This window comes from Zingiber officinale, chromosome 7A, assembly GCF_018446385.1.
Source record: "Zingiber officinale cultivar Zhangliang chromosome 7A, Zo_v1.1, whole genome shotgun sequence".
Lineage (NCBI taxonomy): Eukaryota > Viridiplantae > Streptophyta > Magnoliopsida > Zingiberales > Zingiberaceae > Zingiber > Zingiber officinale.
Genome location: NC_055998.1, coordinates 68,201,595 through 68,222,332, shown reverse-complemented (window position 1 = coordinate 68,222,332; position 20,738 = coordinate 68,201,595). Strand labels below are relative to the sequence as shown.

At 35.8% G+C, this 20,738-nt stretch overlaps 1 protein-coding gene and 1 long non-coding RNA gene across 3 annotated transcripts in view; one reads left to right on the top strand and one right to left on the bottom strand.

Moving 5' to 3' along the window:
• Positions 1 to 322: 322 nt before the first annotated feature.
• On the bottom strand, positions 323 to 931 carry LOC122000160. Its single transcript, XR_006116989.1, has 3 exons — positions 897 to 931; positions 710 to 812; positions 323 to 362 (listed from the first exon to the last, which is right to left on the bottom strand). It is a non-coding gene; the product is annotated as an uncharacterized LOC122000160 (long non-coding RNA).
• Positions 932 to 7,094: 6,163 nt separating this feature from the next.
• The window catches only part of LOC122001475 (epimerase family protein SDR39U1 homolog, chloroplastic-like), a 39,917-nt gene continuing 26,273 nt past the window's right edge, over positions 7,095 to 20,738 (top strand). Inside the window, exons 1-5 of one of the 2 annotated variants that reach the window (XM_042556233.1) lie at positions 7,095 to 7,470; positions 7,547 to 7,606; positions 7,958 to 8,033; positions 9,016 to 9,075; positions 18,400 to 18,518. In XM_042556233.1, the coding sequence (XP_042412167.1) occupies positions 7,372 to 7,470; positions 7,547 to 7,606; positions 7,958 to 8,033; positions 9,016 to 9,075; positions 18,400 to 18,518 (414 nt within the window). In that variant the 5' untranslated portion in view covers positions 7,095 to 7,371. The remainder of the gene's footprint in view (positions 7,471 to 7,546; positions 7,607 to 7,957; positions 8,034 to 9,015; positions 9,076 to 18,399; positions 18,519 to 20,738) is intronic. The other variant, XM_042556234.1, reaches the window with a different exon arrangement.

Here is a 20,738-nt window from a genome sequence, read left to right as displayed (position 1 = left end):
CATGAATAGCATAGCAAGATCCATACACAAATAAAAGGTGTACCACAAGTCAATGTATCGGATGGAAGGTACACAAACAGATAGGGTATCATATAAACCCTAGGTCCTGAACATGATGTATCATATGGTTGGGTCACTACCGAAAGCATGTATGGTCAGGTCAATAATAACATGCAGTGCATAATAAATAAACAAACAACATGTAACAGATAATGTAGTGACCAACCGAATCAAATGGAAAACATAATTCTTGCTATATGTTAGACACTTTATCATGCATATCAAAAGACATAAGTCAAAGTACCCGCCTCCGATAAAATGGTCCAAATCTGACTCCGAGATACTCGTCTCGCGTCAAAGTCCTGTGCCATCAATGTAATATATTTTATTTAGTTACATTTCTCATAAACAGCTAAATAAAACTCTCTAACCCTAAATTAGGGAAAACCCCAAATCATATGACCATCATCTTGTCTAAACAAATTTGACGATCAATTAGGATTAGTTACCTAATCCTCAATCCACCCTTTGATTAAAAATCCAAAACCTACGTCCAATTACCCATGCATCTAAAACATGATGAATCACACATTCCATTTTAAATTTAATTCAAACATAACCCTAATTCAAATCTTCACATGATCAACCATCTAAAACAATCGAATTAAAATCATGATCAATAACATGTATCAAATGCCCTACTCCTTACCTTATTCCTCAGCCTTGATTGTTAATCCACAGCAGAGACAAATTTGCTGCCGAGAACATATCCCACAATTTCATATGATCCCCTGTTGCTGCACTGTAGGTGGCTGAAAGAAAAACCAAGCAATTGAACTAGGGCACGGAAGGGAACACTCCAAAGCTTGAGTTGCTGCTTCTAACCGAAGACTTACTTAATCTTCTGAATTCCGGCGATCTAGGGCAGACAACACGGAGGGAAAAGAGCTCGGCAATATGACTCGGGCTCGAGGGCAGAGGAAGGGTGGCCGGCACTCTCCGTTCGACGGCGGCGGATGGCGAAGAAGTTAGGGCTTCGGCAGCAGTGGGAAGAAGACCGTCGGCACTTCTCCAAGCGGCGTCGACTGTGGCTAGGGCACCAGTACAGAAGAGGGGCCGGCGATGACTCGTCGGACTAGAGGAGGGGAGAGGAATCAGGAGGCGGCGTCGGCGGAGATGCGAGGGCACAAAGGGACGGCGGTCGGCGCTAGGGCTCAGGTGCCGGCACAGAGGAGTCGGGATCACGATGTGCAGCAGGGAGGAGCGGTTGTCTCTGCACTGCTTTGTGCGGGAAGAAGGAACTCGGCCGGCGGCAGCGTCGGGTAGAGAAGGTGTCGAGAGGAGAGGAGAACGAAGAAAGGGGATCGGCGCCGAGTGAGAAGAGAGGAAGAAGGGGAACCGCTCGGGGTCAGGGAAATAGGGCACGCACGGCTCGCGGGAAAAGAATAAGAGAAGAAGAAAAGAGAAAGGAAAAGAAAATAAATCTTTTCCTCATTAAAACAGGGTAGCCTAAACAGGCTTTCCCGGGCCCCGTTTTTATCCCCGTGAACTCATCCATACGAGCTCCGAAAATTTCCCGAAAATTTTCCAAAAAATTCCCTTAATATCCGCCTATTTTCCGGTATTTTACACATTCAAATAACACATTGTTCTTGCACAAATCATAATCAAATTGTTCAAATGAATAATACACAAAATGCAAAAATAATCATATTGTTCAAATGATTCAAATGGATAATAAACCAAATACAACATAATTAAAAAGTTCAGTTCATGGAAATGAAACCTAAATTTCAAGAAAGAATATTAAATTTAATTAATTGATGACTGCCAGCTCGTGAACATATCATCTGCAAGCTTGTCTCTCCATTCAGTCCAAGCAGAGCTGGTCTCACAATGCCTAATCAGATCATCATCATCATCATCATCATCACCACCACCACCACCACCACTACTTTCATTTGAATCAAGGACATCAAGCTCAGTCTCTATCGGATCAATTGTCATTTCATACCTTATGAAATTATGGAGAATACAACAAGCAGAAATAATCCTACATTGAGTCTTAACAGAATAAAATGACTTGTCTCTCAATATAGCTAATCTAGCTTTCAAAATGCCAAAACACCTCTCAATGCAATTTCTTGCTTGAGAATGCTTCATGTTAAAGTATTCTTTGGTTGTCGCTAGTTGGTAACCTTGCCTCCATTCAGTCAAGTGGTACCTTTGACTTCTATATGGTGCCAAAAATCCTTCCCCATTTGTGTATCCAACATCACACAAATAATAACAACCTATATATATATCACGAGTGAACAAGTATTAATATATATATATATATATCAGATATATAAACCAAATATTTGTTAAATATATTACAAGTGACTATTATTTTACAATAATTACAACTTAATTACCTTGAGGAATCTTCAAGCCATTCCTCCTACTAATAGCATCCCTTAAGACTCTACCATTTGCCGCAGATCCTTCCTAATCCGGTAGGACATAGCTAAATTGCATGTTCGGTGTGCATATACCCAAGACATTGGTTGCAATTTCACCTTTTCTGGTTCGATACCTAGGTTTATCATTTGCTGGCACATTGACATTAATATAAGTCCCATCTAATGCTCCCAAACAACCCTACACTCAAAGAAGTATTATAAAATCAATTTATTTTATTATGTACATTAAATTGATTAATAAAAAAAATGTATAGAAATCATATACTTGTACCTTGAACCATTTCCACCTGTCATCCGTGCAATTTTCTGGGATTGGTTCTGACTTCTTAAGCAAAATGTTGTGTAACCGCAGAATAGAGTTCAAAACTAAATTAAATTGCCTACTAATTGTCTCGCTGGATCTAGATGTTTGTCGTTTTAGGACCCTATTCTTCACATTCTGTGCAATAATGTGAAGAAAAGATATTACAAGTTCATTAATTGACATATTTTTGTTTCCTTTCAATTTCCCACGTGTCGTTAGCAAATAACAAAGTTTGCTTAAAGACCTTCTATCCATCCTACAGTTATCAACACATTGTCAATCACTATGAAAAGTCATCTCATTTATGTTTATAGACATAATATTATATCTAGACAATGCATGATAAGCATATGATATGCTCCTCCTCAATCTAGCACTCCTCCTCTTAATAGCTAAGACTATTGCCAACGATAAGAGCATAAATAACTTGCTTTCCATCATCTTCATGCGCATAATTAGTATAGAAATCATTTTCATCTCCTGTCTGCTAACTGAGTCATATCAACCTATCATGTAAATAGGGCAATGAACCAAATAATAAATTAGCATGGTAGAAAATTTCAAATTGTAAACAACAAGTTACAACAAAAACTAAATAGTTGAAAGAGAATTTGTAGGTTCAACTTACAAGTTGCAAGAACCAAACAAAAACTAAACAAGAACTAAACAGCACAAAATAAGTACTAAACAACAACTAAATAGCAACAACTAAACAACAAGACCTAACCTACAAGATCTAAACAAGAGCTAAATAAAAACTAAACAGCAACTAAATATCAAGAACAAAACAAAAACTAAACAGAACCTAAAACAAAAGGGCAACCCATAGATGACAAACTATGGGATGACAAATTGACCAAATCAAAGTTGATCAGTTCTAGCAGTATATAAGATCAGTTCAAATTGACCAAATCATGATGCAACAATCGCTAACACTGTATAAGATCATACCTTTTCCAAGAAGCCGAGTGGGGATGTTCACGAATGGGACGGTTTGAAAGGGGGAAGCCGCTAGATCGTCGCGAGAGCGAGAACGCTACGTGTGCATGAGAGGGAGGATCGTCGCAGAGAAACGCCGCTAGAATGCCTGAGCTTCGTGTGCGCGAGAGGGAGGATCGTCGCGGAGAACCAGCGCTAGGTCGCCGCAAGAGGGAAAAGTTCGTGCGTGTTCGCAAGAGGAGGAGCGGCAAAAGGCTAGGGTTTTCGTGCTGTTCACGAGAGGAGGAGCGGCGAAAGGCTAGGGTTTCCGTGTGTGTTCGCGAGAGGAGGAGCGACGGGTTTCCGTGCGTGTTCGCGAGAGGAGAATCGGGAGGTTTTGATTATATTCGAGGGGTAGATTGAAATTTGATAAATCTATAAGGTTTTTTTTGCCTCAAAGGGTAAATAACAAAGGGTAATATTGTCTTAAATTTTTGGTTAACCAGGGGATCAAGGAAAACCCCAGTTTTATGGGGTTTTCTGATTCCGGGCTATATGCCCAAATTGCTGATGTGTCAGACATGTATCATAACTTAGGAATCATCAATTACCAAAACCAAACAAGGTTTTAGTTGATAACCTTGGATGAATAACCAAAATTATCAAAGATAATCCCGAACCAAACGCACCCTAAAGTTCTTGAGTATGCAAACCCTCAAGAACGGGGAAGGAGAGAGTAATTATAAAATATTATTATTTTTATATGAATTATTTGGCACTGACCATAGTAACTTAGAAATCAAGAGGTATTTGAAAGGAAGATGTATCTGTGGTTGAAAGTGTCTTCTGGAAAATTAAAAATAAAAATACATTTCGAACTGCATGTCCTTGATATGCCACAATAATATGCTGCGTTGCTCAAATTCCATGGTTATCTTAAACAGAAATTCACCTTTCTACTATCTCATCTTCTTCCTCAAATTCTTTATAGCATTTTGTCAATTTTAAAGGTCTATAAGTTCATATAGGCTATATGTCAATTTTTGCTACGTTTGTATTGTTGTTGTTAAGGCTTGAATGTATTATTAGCTCTTTTTAAAGGTAAAATGAAACCATTCATTTTGGTCTTATTCTTGGTGCAAATGGGGGTCCTAATTGCTTGTAGCATCTGTGTGAGAATTGGTTATTTTCTACTGCACATAGGCATCAGCATGCCCAACATTGTTTATTGGACCTACATTGCTCTATAATGTCTCATTATGGATATCTTGAGAATATGAGAATCCAAATTTACTTTTTTGTTGAAAATAAACCATTAAATACTTATTTAATTGGACATACACATAAATATCTAGATGGAGAAGTTGATATGAAGCATCAACTATTGACCAGAAAATGGGTTCAACTGAAAAAGGATAAGTAACAAAGATTAAGCACGAATAAACTATTGTTTAGGCGACTGAATGAGAGGGATTTGGTTGATCGAAAAGGACAATAAGAAGGCTTGACAAGGACATCTCAAAATTTTGAATTCATTCAAAATCACATCAACATATATCAAACAGCTTAGTATCATTGTTTGCTTTATCAGTCCTTTGAGCTGTTAGTTTCTTTATTTATTAATTTACTAATTTATAAGGATTTCTCCACCTCTAAGAGGTTTTTAGAAAGGAGAAAAATAATGATATATATTTGAGGGTGATTCACAAATGAATCGATAGATCATTGAGTAAGAACTTAGGAGTTCTAAATCACATTAAGTCATGTTATATTATTTATTTCCGCTACATTTTATCTTAACTTTAATTCCTTCTACTACATATTATTACTTGAAAACTAAGGAGATTAGCCTTTCTAAATGACAAATATACTTGAATATTTATAGATACAAGTTTAGAGAAACCTCTAGAATCGTGACCATGATCTCTAGGAAATTAAAGAAAGTTCAGCCATTTTAGTTATTAATTTCGACTCAATGAATGCTAATTCTAGCTGCCTCCATTAATGTCAATCGTTTAGCCCTTACTAACCATTAATTATAGAAATGATAATCATGAAGAGACCATATAATAATCATGGGTCATGTCCACTTGTGGTCAATAATCGAGTAAGCAATAATAATGGTGTTGAGTATTGAGAGAATGTGAGCTTTGGAAATTGAGTTAAGAGCAGAGAGCTAGGGGAACTAAGTTTCGATTAGAGGGCTTGGGGAATTAAGTTCAGAGTAGAGGGTTCAGAGAACTGAGTTTGGAGTAGAGAGCTCGAGTAACTGTGCTTGTGTAGAGAGCTCGGGAATTAGGCATGTACTTAACCTAGCCGATGATGTTTTCTTAGAGAATCCTAAAGCTGTCGTCATACCAACCTAGCTTGGAAGGTCACCTTTTAGTCTGAGATCTTTGAATACATGTGATATGCCAACTTAGAATAGGGACCAATTTCACATCCTGAGTATTAGGTTGCTCGAGGAAGGTGTAAATTTACCTAGTTAATTATGCAAATGATGATACACCCAACTCAGTTTGCTATTATGAACTCAAGATTCCTTTTATAGCTTGGATAAAAGAACGTATCATAACACTTTCTTCATCAATTTTTGGAATGTGTAAATTGACACACACCTCATAGTTCTTCTGCTTTTCGAACAGAACTTAGGTGAATCCGTGAATGGAACTCTTCGTGCAAATTTGTGTAAATAAACCTACAAGTAAATGGTAAGTATTCAAATCTGTCAAAACCTACATCTAACGTGTGTGAAGGTCCATTTAGCTGTAAATCTTGAATCAGTTTGCAACGGTTACAATATGAATATGGATGAATATAATAAACTTGAATTGTAGTAATTATGATTTTATAATTATTATAACATAAATATTAGATAAGCAGATCAAATTTAAATCTATATTTATGGTAGTTAATATGATAACTACTAGAATATGAATATTTTTAAATAGATTAAATATAAATTTAAATTTCGTTATGAAAAAATTAAAACCAATCTCTTAAAAAATAATACCGATTGAATAATACACTCGAGGATGATCATCTAATTTTATAGGAGATGGACGAAAACCTTTTGATTAAAAAAAATTAAAATGAGTTTGTTTTCTTCAATTCTGATATTCGGTTTTTCAAACGGATTAATCTTAGAGATAATTGATTCAGTCTTACAGAAATTTTTTATAAGACATAAGATAAATCAGAAAGTATTCGGGCTCATTCAAATAACTAATTTTCTTAAGTTTGTTATCCCACTTGAAAAAATTACTATAGTGCAATTCGAATATCAGATGTCTAACTAATTAGTAGAAAGTCTAACTACTTTGATTATTCTATGACAAAGACTGATGAGAATACTTATCCAAAACGGTCTTAAATAAATCATGGGACTTAGCTGAATATTTATCAATGAAGCAATGCCAAATTTCTTGACGGTGTCCCGAGACTTTGTCCGCCACAAAAGGCCGCCGAGTTGTAGGCACGGATGCGAATTGGTAGGGCAAGCGGGTTTCCACAAGTGGCGTCGAGCTGTGGCTGCGTAGCCACCACAGGCAACTCATCGCTTCCTCAGCATTCTCTCTCTCTTTCTTTCTTCTGTCTTTATCCGCTTTCCTGTGCCCTGCCATCCGGTTCCCTTCCATCACATCCCGTTCCTCCATCTCACATCCTCCTTCTCCGACTACCACAATGGAATTGAGCTGGGCGACGCTCTCTCGAGCCACCTCCGCAATCGCCCCTTCCCTCCTACCCTTCCCTCACCCGCTTTTCCCCCCAGTGAGCATTTCTGTGGGCTCCTATTTGCTTGCTTTCCTTCTCTTTGTCCTTTCTCTTATTATTATTAAAAATGCCTCTGTGACTGCAGCAGCGCAATTTCAAAAAATGCAGAGTCTTTTGTCTTTCTACCAGCCATTCTGAATCAAAGGTTGTTTCCCTCCTTTTTCCTGCCCTTCTCATCTTATTTTGGGTTATACTTTGTCTCTTTGGAACTATTTACCACACATACTTCACACGAGTACATAATTCACACAAATTGTAGTTTTATATTTTTCTTTTTTTTTTCTTGTTTACTTTATGTCTCTGGGCTCCTCTAGTTGAAGTAAGCTGTTTCTAATTAGCTTGATCCTCTTTGGGAATTGGAAGGACGTGCAATGTCAATCTACCAATTTCTAAACTTGGGCCTCCTGTAGATTTGGCTTCTAATCATAGATTACTCTTCTTTGACTTAATTAAATTTTGATTTGTTCTCATGTTTTTCATCTGTTTAATTTCACAGGACAACGGGATGAGAGTGTCAATTACGGGAGCTACTGGCTTTATTGGTCGAAGATTGGTCCAAAAGTTACTTTCAGGTTTTGACCTCTGGCTTAGTATACTTAAAGTGTTAACATTTATGAATATGATTTTTCTACATTTATGTTGATATGAATGATAAGGTCATTGAGTCTTACTATTCACTGAAAAAACCACTTCACTAGAGATGTCGCCCTTTATTAGCAGATGGGAAGCAGTCACATACCCAATAGTCACTGCTAATATTAGCAGGCCTCTGCTCTAAAAGAAAAACCTACATCAGATGTAATGTTCAAGAAAAACTTTGAATATATTATTAGCGTGACATTTTAAGGGAATTTCCTAAATTACACTTGACAGATTTAGTTGCATATCTCAAGGGAATACCTGTTCGTCACTGCTATACTGGACTTGTATGTTTTTGATCAAAATGGAACAATCATTTTAAATTATTTACAGGAAAAACTATAAAATTTCTGTCGGAAAAAGTTTCTTTTCCATGTTGAAGAGAGCCCGGTGCAGCAATAGACGAGTCATATTGCAAACTACTATTATTTGAATTTGCATTGCAGTATTGTAGTTCAGAAAATCATTACATGAGTCTGTGTCAATCAAATATAGTAAAATTGATGAGTCACTTTTTTTTCCCTGCTGGCTCAGTTTGATATTTTTTTCTTGAGATTTTCTTTTTCTTTTTTGTTGTATATGGACTATTTTCTTAATGTTGTATTACGATGAAGTATTTTGTACAAGTTCAGTCTTTTCTCAGTCCAAGAAAATAACATTTTAGAAATATTGTGAATTGCAGTTAAAGGAGTTAACCTTCTGAATAACCCTGTTATGAAAATGTGATTTATTTTGTCTTGCATTAGGTTATTAGATTCCTTAAGTTTGAAGTGAATCATACACAAGAGGCTAAGATGCTAAACCAATGCTCTACAAACCACAATGCTCCAAAACATTTATTTCTAGCAATGGATATGTAAACAAATATAGGTATTATATGAAGAAACTTAAGTATAATTTGCGATCTTTATGCAGACAATCACAAAGTTTGTGTTCTGACACGATCCAGGGCAAAGGCACAATTAGTTTTTCCGGGTAAGAAGGTAATGTATATTTCCTTTGTCCAAGTTGAAATCTGAAGTAGAAACCTGAACTGACCCTGAAGTTTTTAATTTCTGGTTGACAAATGCTTGAGATAGTTTGTTGCACATTCCAGTTTGAGCTTCATTTAAAGGGAACCATATACAGTTGTTTGTTCAATTATCTATTAGTTTTCTTTTACTTCTCTTTTATCTCTTGGACTTCCGGGATGAATCTGCAGGTACTAGCACTTGAATAGATTAGATCTTGACTACATATTGTTGCTTAATGTGGCTTCTTCCTGCTTTACATTATTTTTTAGCTTTTTGAACATTGTAAGTCCTAAATATTCTTGATTGTTGCATTCTAAATTCACAAAGCTAAAACTAGTATTTGGTTTGTATTTGTATCCTAGTAAATCTCACATTCACAACTACATTGAAGTAATAATTCTTTGGACAATTTTTTCATCCTAATATTGTGTGTTTTAGTGCCATGCATGGTATACAATACCGAGTCGTGCCGATTAACCGTTCTACCTGTCGATTGGCATGACATGGGTTAGACCTGACCACTGTTTGGTCGAAATCGAACCTGGATTGGAATCGAAACCGGGTCAACAGGCCCGTTGACCTAGTTCAATGGGTTGCTTACCCATTGACATAGTTCAACTAGCTCGATTCGTAACCGACTCGTCTCTAAATGAGCCGGTTAAGGGTCGGACTGCAAGTGAACTCGTGAACCGGCGGTTTGAACCGTCGATTCAATTGCTGATTCACTGGTATTTATTTAAAAAACTCTTAATTTTTAAATTTTATTTTAAATTTTTTCAATGAAAGCTTTCCATTTAATAATATTTATAATATTTTAGTGATATTAATGGTGTAGTTCAATATAAATTAACTCATTTGTTTTAAATTTTTCAATATGAGATTATTCTACCTTTCTATTGAAGTCAAATTTTCAACTAGTTTGATTTGAATTTTCTAATCTGGGACTATTCTATCTTTAACTCATTAAATTTATTAATCTCATTTAACTCTTTTAATAGGTTAGTCATTGGTCATATTCTATCTTTTCATCCATTCACCATCGAATGTATAGAGACTATTATTGTATGATATATCCAATAATAAATTTGCCAAGGGATATAATTTGTTCAAAAATAAAATTATATATAGAGTGAAGACTATCATTAAATATAAAAAATTAATCAAAAGATATATATATATATATATATATATATATATTTTTTTTTTTTTTTGAATCACATTAAAATATAGTAATGTTAATGTTAGATAAAAAAAAAGCCATTGGTATTAAAAAATGAAGATGGTTCAGGGTTTAGTATAATATTCTTCTTGATCTACTTTGGTTCCCAACTTTTTGGAAGCTCAACTACTACTTGGAAATCGGACGAAAGTTAAAAAAAAATGCAACTTTCAGAAGACGAAGTAGAAGATTTTGATATTGAAGGAACTAACAAACTACGTTGCTTTAATTCCTCTATACCCTAAGTTGATTGATAGACAACTTAACTAAGTTCATGCCTTTGTTTTTAATTTTTCCACATTTATAAATATATTTTTTAAAATAAAATATAAATAATAATTTTGAACTGTTGTGAATTGAAACGTAACCGGTGGTTTCACACTATGAACCGTAACCATTTCTGAAGGTTAAGATTTTGGATCAAGATTTTTTGATTTGTTGAAGGCGATAACCTTTACGAGGTTGTGGAGTTTTTTTTTTTTAAAACAATAACTTCAATTCCTATTTGATTCCTTTCCCTTTTGGTAATTTTTCGCTCCTTTATCGTTATTTTTTTCCTCCTACATCATTAATTATTTTCTCTCCTTCATTGATCCAGAGGGTAAACAGAGAGAAAAAAATTTGTTAATTTTTTCCTCCTTCATCCGTCTACGAAATAAATAAGAAAAATAAAAAACTTTTAAGGGATGGTTAATTTTTTTCCCTTCATTTGTGAAAAAAATAACCTTATAAAGATGGAGGAAATAGATTCTTAGGAAAATTAAATATAATATAATTTCTAATCTTATAAAATATATTACTATAAATTAAATTAATTTTATCCTAAGACTTTTACTCAATAAGCATGAAGTATTTCATGAGATAATATCAAAACTTGAACTCAATATTCAACATATCTAATGTTACTCAATAGTAAGTATCTATAACAATCAAATATTAATAATTTTTTTAATTAATAGTGTTGGAACAGGTGGACCGGCTAGATGGGATGAATAACCCTCAAATAAAAGTTAGAACCTTCTCTTGCTTCTAGCTTAGCAAGGACACACAATTAATTAAACAAAAAAAAAATAACATGAAATAAAAAAGAGGCTAGAGTTTTTACTGGGTTTGAATCTGGGTGTTTGTTAATCCAAGGCAGTTGAAAAACTCACTAAAAGATCTCTTTCGTGAATGCATAATAACCTCTTACAAACTTTAAAGCTCAGAACCAAGTATTAAAAATGATTATAAGTTGTGCATTGAACTCCTAGCTCCAGAGAGTTATTTATAACCCTCTGGGCAAAAGTTACGGTTGCTGACGTGGTATTGGAGGTGCCTCCAAAGATATTCAGGGCGCCTCCATGTAGATAAAACATTATCCTCCAAAAAACATTTTTCAATAATGTTAACAATTAAAGTAAATTAATTTCTGACATGCAAATCAAAGAAAAATTAATAGGCTAAACATGATTTTGGAATTCAATATAGATTTTTGCCTATTGGATTTATCAAGAATTTTCTAGGTATGTCATTTTTTTGATATTTTTACAATTTGATCCCTATGATTTTTAACATACTAATTAAGTCCATCATTATATCTAACATTTGAAATTCTTAAAACATTTGAATTTGAGCATGCAAAATTCTTTTTGATCATTTCTACTTGATTTTTTAATTTTCCATTTTGAACTTTCAGTTTATCAAAATTTTCTAGTAGGCATGCATAATCTTTCTTTGCATTTATATATTTGGTTCTAGTTTTACATAATGACCTGTTTAGCATTTTAATGGATTCATACAATTGGTCGGAAGGTAAGAGATGTACCTCACTTATCGTGTTGGACTCATAGGTGGATGCTCCGCCTTTGTCGTTGTTTTCTTCCGAGGTGGTTTCGTCATCTTCTCGGTGACTAGCCATTAGTGCTAGTCCGGCGTGTTGTTCTGTCTTGGACTCAGATAACGACAACTTGCTCCACGTCGCTTGTAGATTCTTTTGTTTTGACCTTCTTGACCCTTTCCCTTTTTCTTTTTTTTTTGTTTTTTAGTTTTGGACAGTTGTCTTTGATGTGCCCTTCATCGCAGTTGTAGCACCTTATTTTTCTACTGCTCCATAGATGCTTCTTGGCATGTGTCTTATCAAAATTGTTAGATTTAAAAAACGTTTTAAATTTTCTTACTATGTAAGCCTCCTGATCCTTGTTAAGGGATGACTCTGAATCCGGTTCGACCCTTTTTGCTTTTAAGACGATGTTGTTGTTTGACTTTTCTATGTCTTTATGACTTGCATGTTGAGATTCGTGAAGTACGAAAGTCGAAAATAAATTTTCTAACGTACTTACCTCGAGGTCCTTGGAGATATAGTAGAAGTCTACTATAGATGTCCATTTCGGAGTTCTCATAAATACATTTAAAGCATACCTTAATGAATTCTGATTCGGTTATTGAGTTCGATGATCAGTTCCTTGATCTTTGCATGCAGTTGAGCCACCTTTTCTCCTTCTTCCATCTGGAGGTTGATTAGTCGATTTCGGAGCAGGTCCCGTCTTGTCAGTTTAGCCTCCAAGGTCCCATCGTGCAGCTTTATGAACTTCTCCCAAAATTCTTTGGCTGAATTGTAGACGTCTATTCGGTTGACTTCTTGAGACAGTAATATGGTTAGCAGATGGAATTCTACTTTGCAGTCGGCTTGCTATTTTTTGTTCCATTGGAGCTCTTCTTTTCCTTCTCCGTTTTCATCCCTAGGTGCTTCAAAATCATACTTAATTATTAGAAGAATTTTAAAGTTAGTTTTGAAGAATACCTCCATACAACGCTTCCAAAGTGCGAACTTCCCCTTGAACTTTGATGGGTGAATGCTTGATACGACTATCGTCTTGTTGCTTTAGTCGGCGATTAGTCCTTCTAAGGCTTTCGGGCTTTGATACCAATTGTTGGATCGAGTGGACCGGTTAGAGGACGATGAATAGCTCTCAAATAAAAGTTAGAACCTTCTCTTGCTTCTGGCTTAGTAAGGACACACAATTAATTAAACAAACAAAATAAATAGTATGAAAGAAATATGAGGCTTGAGTTTTTACTTGGTTACAACCTCGGTGGTTGTTAATCCAAGGTAGTTGAAAAACTTATTAAAAGATCTCCTTTGTGAAGGTGGAGTAGTTTCTTACAAAATTTGAAAGCTTAGAAACAAGTATTGAAAATGATTACAAGTTGTGTATTGAACTCCTAGCTCTAGGGAGTTATTTATAGCCCTCTAGACAAAAGTTACAATTGCTGACGTGGCATTAGAGGTGTCTTCAAAGATACTTAGGGCGCTTCCATGTTGATAAAATATTATCCTCGTCACAACGGCCGCCCAATGGCTGTCTAACCGCTACTGTTCATTGGAGGTGCCTCATATCAGCTAGAGGCGTCTCAGCTACTATTTATCCGAGGCGCCTCCAGTCCATCGGAGGCGCCTCTAGTCCTTTTTGCGGCAGAAGCTTAGCTGAACATCTGAGGCACCTCAAAACATTTGAGGTGCATCTAGCATTGCTCATCTGAATGGTCAATATCAGCATTGACCATTCTTTTCCTCGAGCTTGTTTGGGTGAAGTTTCGGTTGTCCAGAGTTGAGCTTACCCGAACCCAACTCCGGCCTTCTCCTTTATTACTCCCCGGTTTCTCGTTCCTCGGACACTCCACACGTGTCATTCTCGCTCTACCGGTGTACTCTTCCGCATCTCCTTGTCCCTCGGATGCATCGAGCTCGTTGACTCGTTTTCCGTGTCATTCTTCTCGCTTGTTGCATCTTCTATGCGACTTCTTGTGTTCCTAAGTTCTAGACACAAAGCATCAAGACCTAACTTAACTCGGTTGACCATATCAAAACTATTCCGAAATACTTATAAATAGTACCGAAATTGTATTGGCATGACATGATACAATATCAAAATCGTATTATTCCGGCCATAAATCGAAACTTTGGCATGATTCAAAATTTTAAACTTTGGTGCCGTGCATTGCAAAGTTTATATGCCATCAATTCTTAGTAGTCTTTAATCTTACAAATAAATAGTGACAATTTAAGAGGAGCATACTTAAACTTTCTCTCAAACATTCTATTTAATGTAACTCATGGGTGTTGAGGACTTAATATAATTATGAGGATCTATTTATAAATAACACACAATACAAGGGCCTAAATATAATATTATAAATTATATATATGGGTAGAAAGGACTACATATGGTCACTAGCCCTAGTCTTTCCCTATTTTATTTTGTTAGAGGGAGATTCAACCTAAGGCATTGGCCCTCCGCTCCTGAGTCCTTGACTCTAACTCACCCTTATCAGGCAACATCTTTGTGTGTTGACACATTCTCATCTTCCTATGCTGCTTTCTGACTCCCATTCGCCAAAGGAGGAAGGAGAGCAGATCCTCTGGTCCGCAAATTGCGGACCAAGGGATGATCCACCACATGAGGACTTTTGATTTGGATGGATCCCACTTACTTAAAGATGGGGTCCATCTAAATCAAGGGTCCTCATATAGTGGACCATCCCCTGGTCCGCAATTTGCGGACCAGAGAATCCCTACTGAGGAGGAAGTGCCTCTGTTCGAGCAGGTGGTGCAGATCTATCGAGATTGGAGATGGGTCAAGCTATACAGGAGACCAATGAGAATGTTGTGCCAGAGGAGACTATAGCAACTCTGATAGAGGAGCAGATAGGGTCAACTAAGGGAGGTGATATGCACACAAATACCACAAATGAGGTTTGTAACACACGAAAGCAAGATAGTGGACCTTTGACAAGGGTGCAGACAAGGTCTCGGTCAACAATGAAACAGATATTTGAAACAATTGGCACACACTACAAATCATAGATTTCAGACACTAGAAAGCAGAAATCAGTGGAATCGGATGTGCCAAAGATCCAAAGCATCCAAAAGATGATAGGAAGTGTTGCAAGCAGCAAAATAAACAAACATGAATCTATATGCACTCATGTAGGCCAGAGTAAATTTGGAGTAGACACACAAGTTGGCATGATGGTAGCAAACTAGTCTCATAAGCAAGAAGGGTTATGGAGGATTAAGGAGAGGAAGATTGGCTGTGGACGACACAGATCGTCATCTACACAATGAAGATAGGAGCATGGAAGATCCAGGACTTCAATAAAGCCCTGAAGTAGAAGAGGGTGGAGCATCTCCTTCAGAAGCATGGGTAGGGTGTTTTAGGATTGTTGTAAACCAAGTTAACTGATGATGCGTACCAAGGGCTGCATAGACACAAATTTCAACACCTACAATTTGAACACAACACTTTGGGGATGTCAAAAAGTAGGATACTGATCATTTGGGACTAGCAAAAGGTTAATTTGGAGGTCTTGTGACACATTTGGGACTAGCAAAAGGTTAATTTGGAGGTCTTGGAGTGTCACGGGTAGTTTGTGCATTTCAAAGTAACTTGAAAAATATCACACTTATCTATTTTGGTTACTTTGGTGTATGGAAGGTTCAACATAGTTGGTAGAAGACCCTTAAGGAGGCACTATAGAGGATAGTGATGGCACAAGTGAGTTGTGGTTGATCCTTGGAGATTATAACAACTTGTTATGTCTTACATAGAATACAAACAGGATGGTTGAAATGGAGGAGAACGTTGGATGTTTTATATGATCGTAAAGTACCTCTAAAACTTAAAGGGAAGTTTTATAAAATGACGGTTAGACCTGCTATGTTAGATTTGAGCACATGAGCATAAAGTGAAAGTTGCAGAGTTGAGGATATTAAGGTGGATGTGTGGACATACGAAGATGGACAGAATAAGAAATAAGAGCATTAGAGAGAAAGTTAGAGTTGTATCCATTGAGGAAAAACTATGAGAGACATGTTTAAGATCATATGAACATGTACTTAGACGACCAATAAATGCTTTAGCTAGGCGATGTGAAACTATAACAAATACACACATCAAATGAGGAAGAGGAAGACCAAAAAAGACTTGGTTAGTAACAATAAAACAAGATAAAATTTATTTAAGTATAGATGATATAGTATGGGATAGAGTCTAATAGCTTAAAAGAATCCATATAGCCGACCCACCTAGTGGGATAAAGTTCGGTTGTTGTTGTTGTCTCCTGCTGATAAACAAGGGGGTTGGGTTGCCTATTACTGGTTATGATACTATTGATTTCCAGAGACTTGTCACATATGTTACAATGGAAGATCTATCCGCAGTTGGTTGTTAGTATACACATAGACAATTGGGAGCATATGCTGCAAATTAGATAGAGCTCTGATCAATAAGAACTAATTGGAACATAATATCAAATTTTTTGTTGATTTCCAGCCACCAAGCTGCTTATCAGATCATTCACCTTCATAGTCTCAGTTCTGATGGATCCGCAACATATCAAGAAGTCGATTAAGTTTTACAATATGTGGGCAAGCCATAACAACTTTTTACAGCTTGTGGAGGAAAGCTAGAACATGGCAAGGTCAGAGTTGGCACAATCTGGCGTAGCACAGTTCTGCCTGAAACAAAATCTAAATTGCTTCAAGGCCAGATTGAAAGAGCTAATGACATTGCATTCACATCACATAACTGAGAGAGCTAATCAGGCTAAACAGAAGTTGGAAGAAGCACAACTTGAGGGGCTAACATGGGTGCATGGGAGCTGATTACAAGCAACTATATCACCAAGCCACAAACTAGCTGAAGTTGAGTTCTCCTTTTATTCACAGCGTGCCAAGTCACAATACTTGAAGGGGACTGACAGGAATACCTGGTTAAGTAAAACAACAAAAGAAATGTTTTGAGGAGGTGGTGACAGAATTTGTAGGACACTTTCAGGCTTTGCTTGGCACAGCTTCTCCCAAAGCAGATTTTAAATGCCATTTATTTTGACAAGTCAACTAACCAAAAATATTAGAAAAAGAAGAAGAATTTGCAAATGATCTCTATTGACTTGAAAAAGTTTTGACAGAATCCATACACAATAATTGTGGTGGATTTTAGAGCAAAACAAAATACCTAGATATTCTACTGATGTGATAATGGACAACTATATAAATATAAGAGTTAAGATCTACCAAGAGTAATAGATGTCTTTACATTAGAGAATAATATGGATTTTATTCAATGTTCCATTAAAACACTGAGAGGGTTAATATGATATATTGGTTCTAGAAGTAAGCCAACTTTTCAATTAGCACATAGGAGGTTTGCAAAACCGTAGTCCTCACTTCATGAGTACTAAGTTTGATACAAATTTATACTTTGGGAAATGTTGGTTTATTGCTAAGTTCTTGTCTTTTTTTTAAACATTAATGTTAGATGAATTTATGAGTCCAATTCAAGATAAACCACCTCAGTATCTATCATCTACATGTGATATTAAGCCAATTAATGATAGTGTAAACATAGTAAATTTGAAGTTTAGATTGTAGAGAGAAGCTTCACATACTAAAGGTATGAAGTATAACTAAAAATGAATATACAAAATGTAAGTTCAACAATAAAAAAAAACAAAAGTTAAGATAAATAAACAAAAATCTTATAAGAGTTATCTCGAAACTATTATTAACAAGAAGGAGATATTGATAAAAATATGGGATAAATGATTAATGATTTAATTTTGTGGAGCTTTTGGAACATCCCTCCCAGAATTGGGCTTGATGCACCTTTCATGCAAGTGATGCAACAGCTAGAGTTCCAAGACAACACAAAGCATAACACACTTAAAGACAATTACAACTACCAACACCATGCAAATTCAACTTCTAACACACCTTGCAAAAATACAACTACCGACACACACCATGCAAAAATACAACTACCAACACACCATACTTAAGACTCTTTTGACTACATGGTTAATTGAAACATTAAAGTAAATAGTGGGTTGGTCAAAAACTAAGTTTTGGGCTTTGAGTACTTTGTGAATCATTAACCCAAAATTTGATTCCATTGGGCTCTTGTTGGCTGAATTCTCATTAGGTTTGGACGACCCAAGTGCATCAACATCCAAATTCACAATTACTTTTCTCCATATAAAACAGATACATAGTTCTGTAATATAATGTCTTTTTACTGCATGCAGTGAATAATTTTCCTGAAATTGTAATTGCTGAAGAAGCGGAGTGGAAACAATGCATCCACAGTTCAAATGCTGTTGTTAACTTAGCTGGACTACCCATAAGTACAAGATGGTCGCCTGAGGTTGGTTTATTTTTGTATCTTGTACTTTTAATTTCCTATTCCATTATACAAGATGAATATCTCATCTCTTTCACATATCCCATTTTTCAAAGACAACATCTATATAAAATAACAAGTCAAAGTTAGTACATAAATTTGTATGGGATTATTCTTCATCATTTTTTTGACATTGTATCGCATAATGCTTTATTCTGTGAATGTTGCAAAGAATGCCATTTGTCTACTGAAAGTGGTTTGTTTGGGGGAAACAAAGAAGGTTTACAACGTAGTGGATTTTTAACTGATGCATCAATGAATTTTTTTAACATAATGCACAAAGCCTATTGATTGATACTCAAGGAAGATCTTTCATGTTGAAGACTAGTTTGTAATATTGTAAATATAGGTCTTATTTGTAAAATTGCAATTATAATTGATATAGGTAGATGGGGCTACATAGGAAAACAAACCCAAAACTTTCATTATACATAGTAACGAAGATATGTTGTTACTTGATTCTCTACGTCTCCTATGGTCAGCAGAATCTATGTGCAGATCTCTATGCTGGAATTTCTCTGTTTTCAAGTTCCTATATAGGTAATTTAAACTGCTCCCCCTTGTCTTGATTCCTATTCTTCAAATATATGAGCATGCCATGGGAGCCTTTTCCTGTAAACTAGGAGACCAACTCTGACATCAATTCTTTATGGCTGTGGGCTGTATTGTTCAGAATGGGTATCAATATTTAGATCAGATTTTTTCATGTTGGTGCCGTTTCCTATGAGCTAGGAAGAGAACTGCCACTTTAATTCTTTGTGGATGTGGGCTTCGTTGTTGTCAAAATGAGTATCAATATTAGGATCAGATTGTTAAAAAAGATATATAAGTATCAACTGCATTACATAGTAAATTGGTAGACCTAATGAAATTGAAATCATTAGGAAAAAGAAAAAAAGTGAAAATTAATTAATTTGGTATAGAAGTTAAAAAATGACATAAGGATAAATTGTCTCATGAAATAACATAGTAACATAATGTAAATAATGAATAACAGATTTAATTAATTAGAGATAGACATATTATTAGTGACGTTATATTATTGGTATTTTCAGGTTAACAATTTTATGTTATTGTTGTTATTATATAACAAAATAATTGTTAAGAACTAATTTATAAATAATTGTATTAAGGGTGTATTTGTAATATCTTCATTATATATATATATATATATATATATATATATGTTATTAACCAATGAAGATATTACAAACACACACCCTTATATCAAAGTTACCTAGGGTTGAATGATGGATTAATCCCTTTACATTCAAAGCCACTAATGCCACTCTATGTGGAACTTTCTCCCAATTGACCATTGACCTTTATGGTACTCTCCTCTATGTGACACTGTCACCACACGTCTTCTCCTTTAATCTTCTTTATGTGATGTCATTCCACTCAACCTATCTTGCCAGCCACATCTCCATGTCTAGATGACAAGCATTTTCTTCCGGTAGTCTATGTTGTTTTGGTGGCCCCCTCACCTGATTGTCGTTTCACTACTTACAACATTGGGATATCATCTATAATGCGTTGTTTCTCCTCTTTAGTTTTATCAATAGCATCACTATGGTGATAGCGAGTCTTTGTCGGTAGCTCACTTTGCTAGAGACCAGCCTTGCTACTAGAATCACTTTTTCAATTGTCATTCCTCTTTGCTTGCTTCTCATCAGATTCATCAGTAGTAGCTCTAGGCTCAGGCTTATATACAGTTGCCAATTAATCCCTGGCCTAGAAAGTGAGTCGAGTTCAGTAGGGCTATTATCCAATCAGATCTCAACCCTAGTTTGAGTTATTGTCCAGTCTTGATTCAGCCAAAAAAGGGGTAATGTCACACTCTTCCAGATTTCCAACACCACCTATTGTATCCTCCCCTAACCTTTATTGGTCTATGATGACAACCCCAAAAAGAACAGGAAGAACTATCCGTCATGGGCTGCGAGTGTTTGTGTATGATTCATAAGCCTTATAGGACTAGCTCACAATTCGAGCTGTCAATATTCCTGAGTCTGCCAGGGCCTTATAGGATCAGATTGATGCTCTTCTACTTGCTCTTCTTTGGTATCCATTGATCTTAGAATTATAAGTACCTTTTGTTGTTTATTCCCATGTTACAAGTCTTAGACACAAGTTAGGGATTTCTACAAGGGCAACATCTCTCGGTCCAATGACATAAAATAG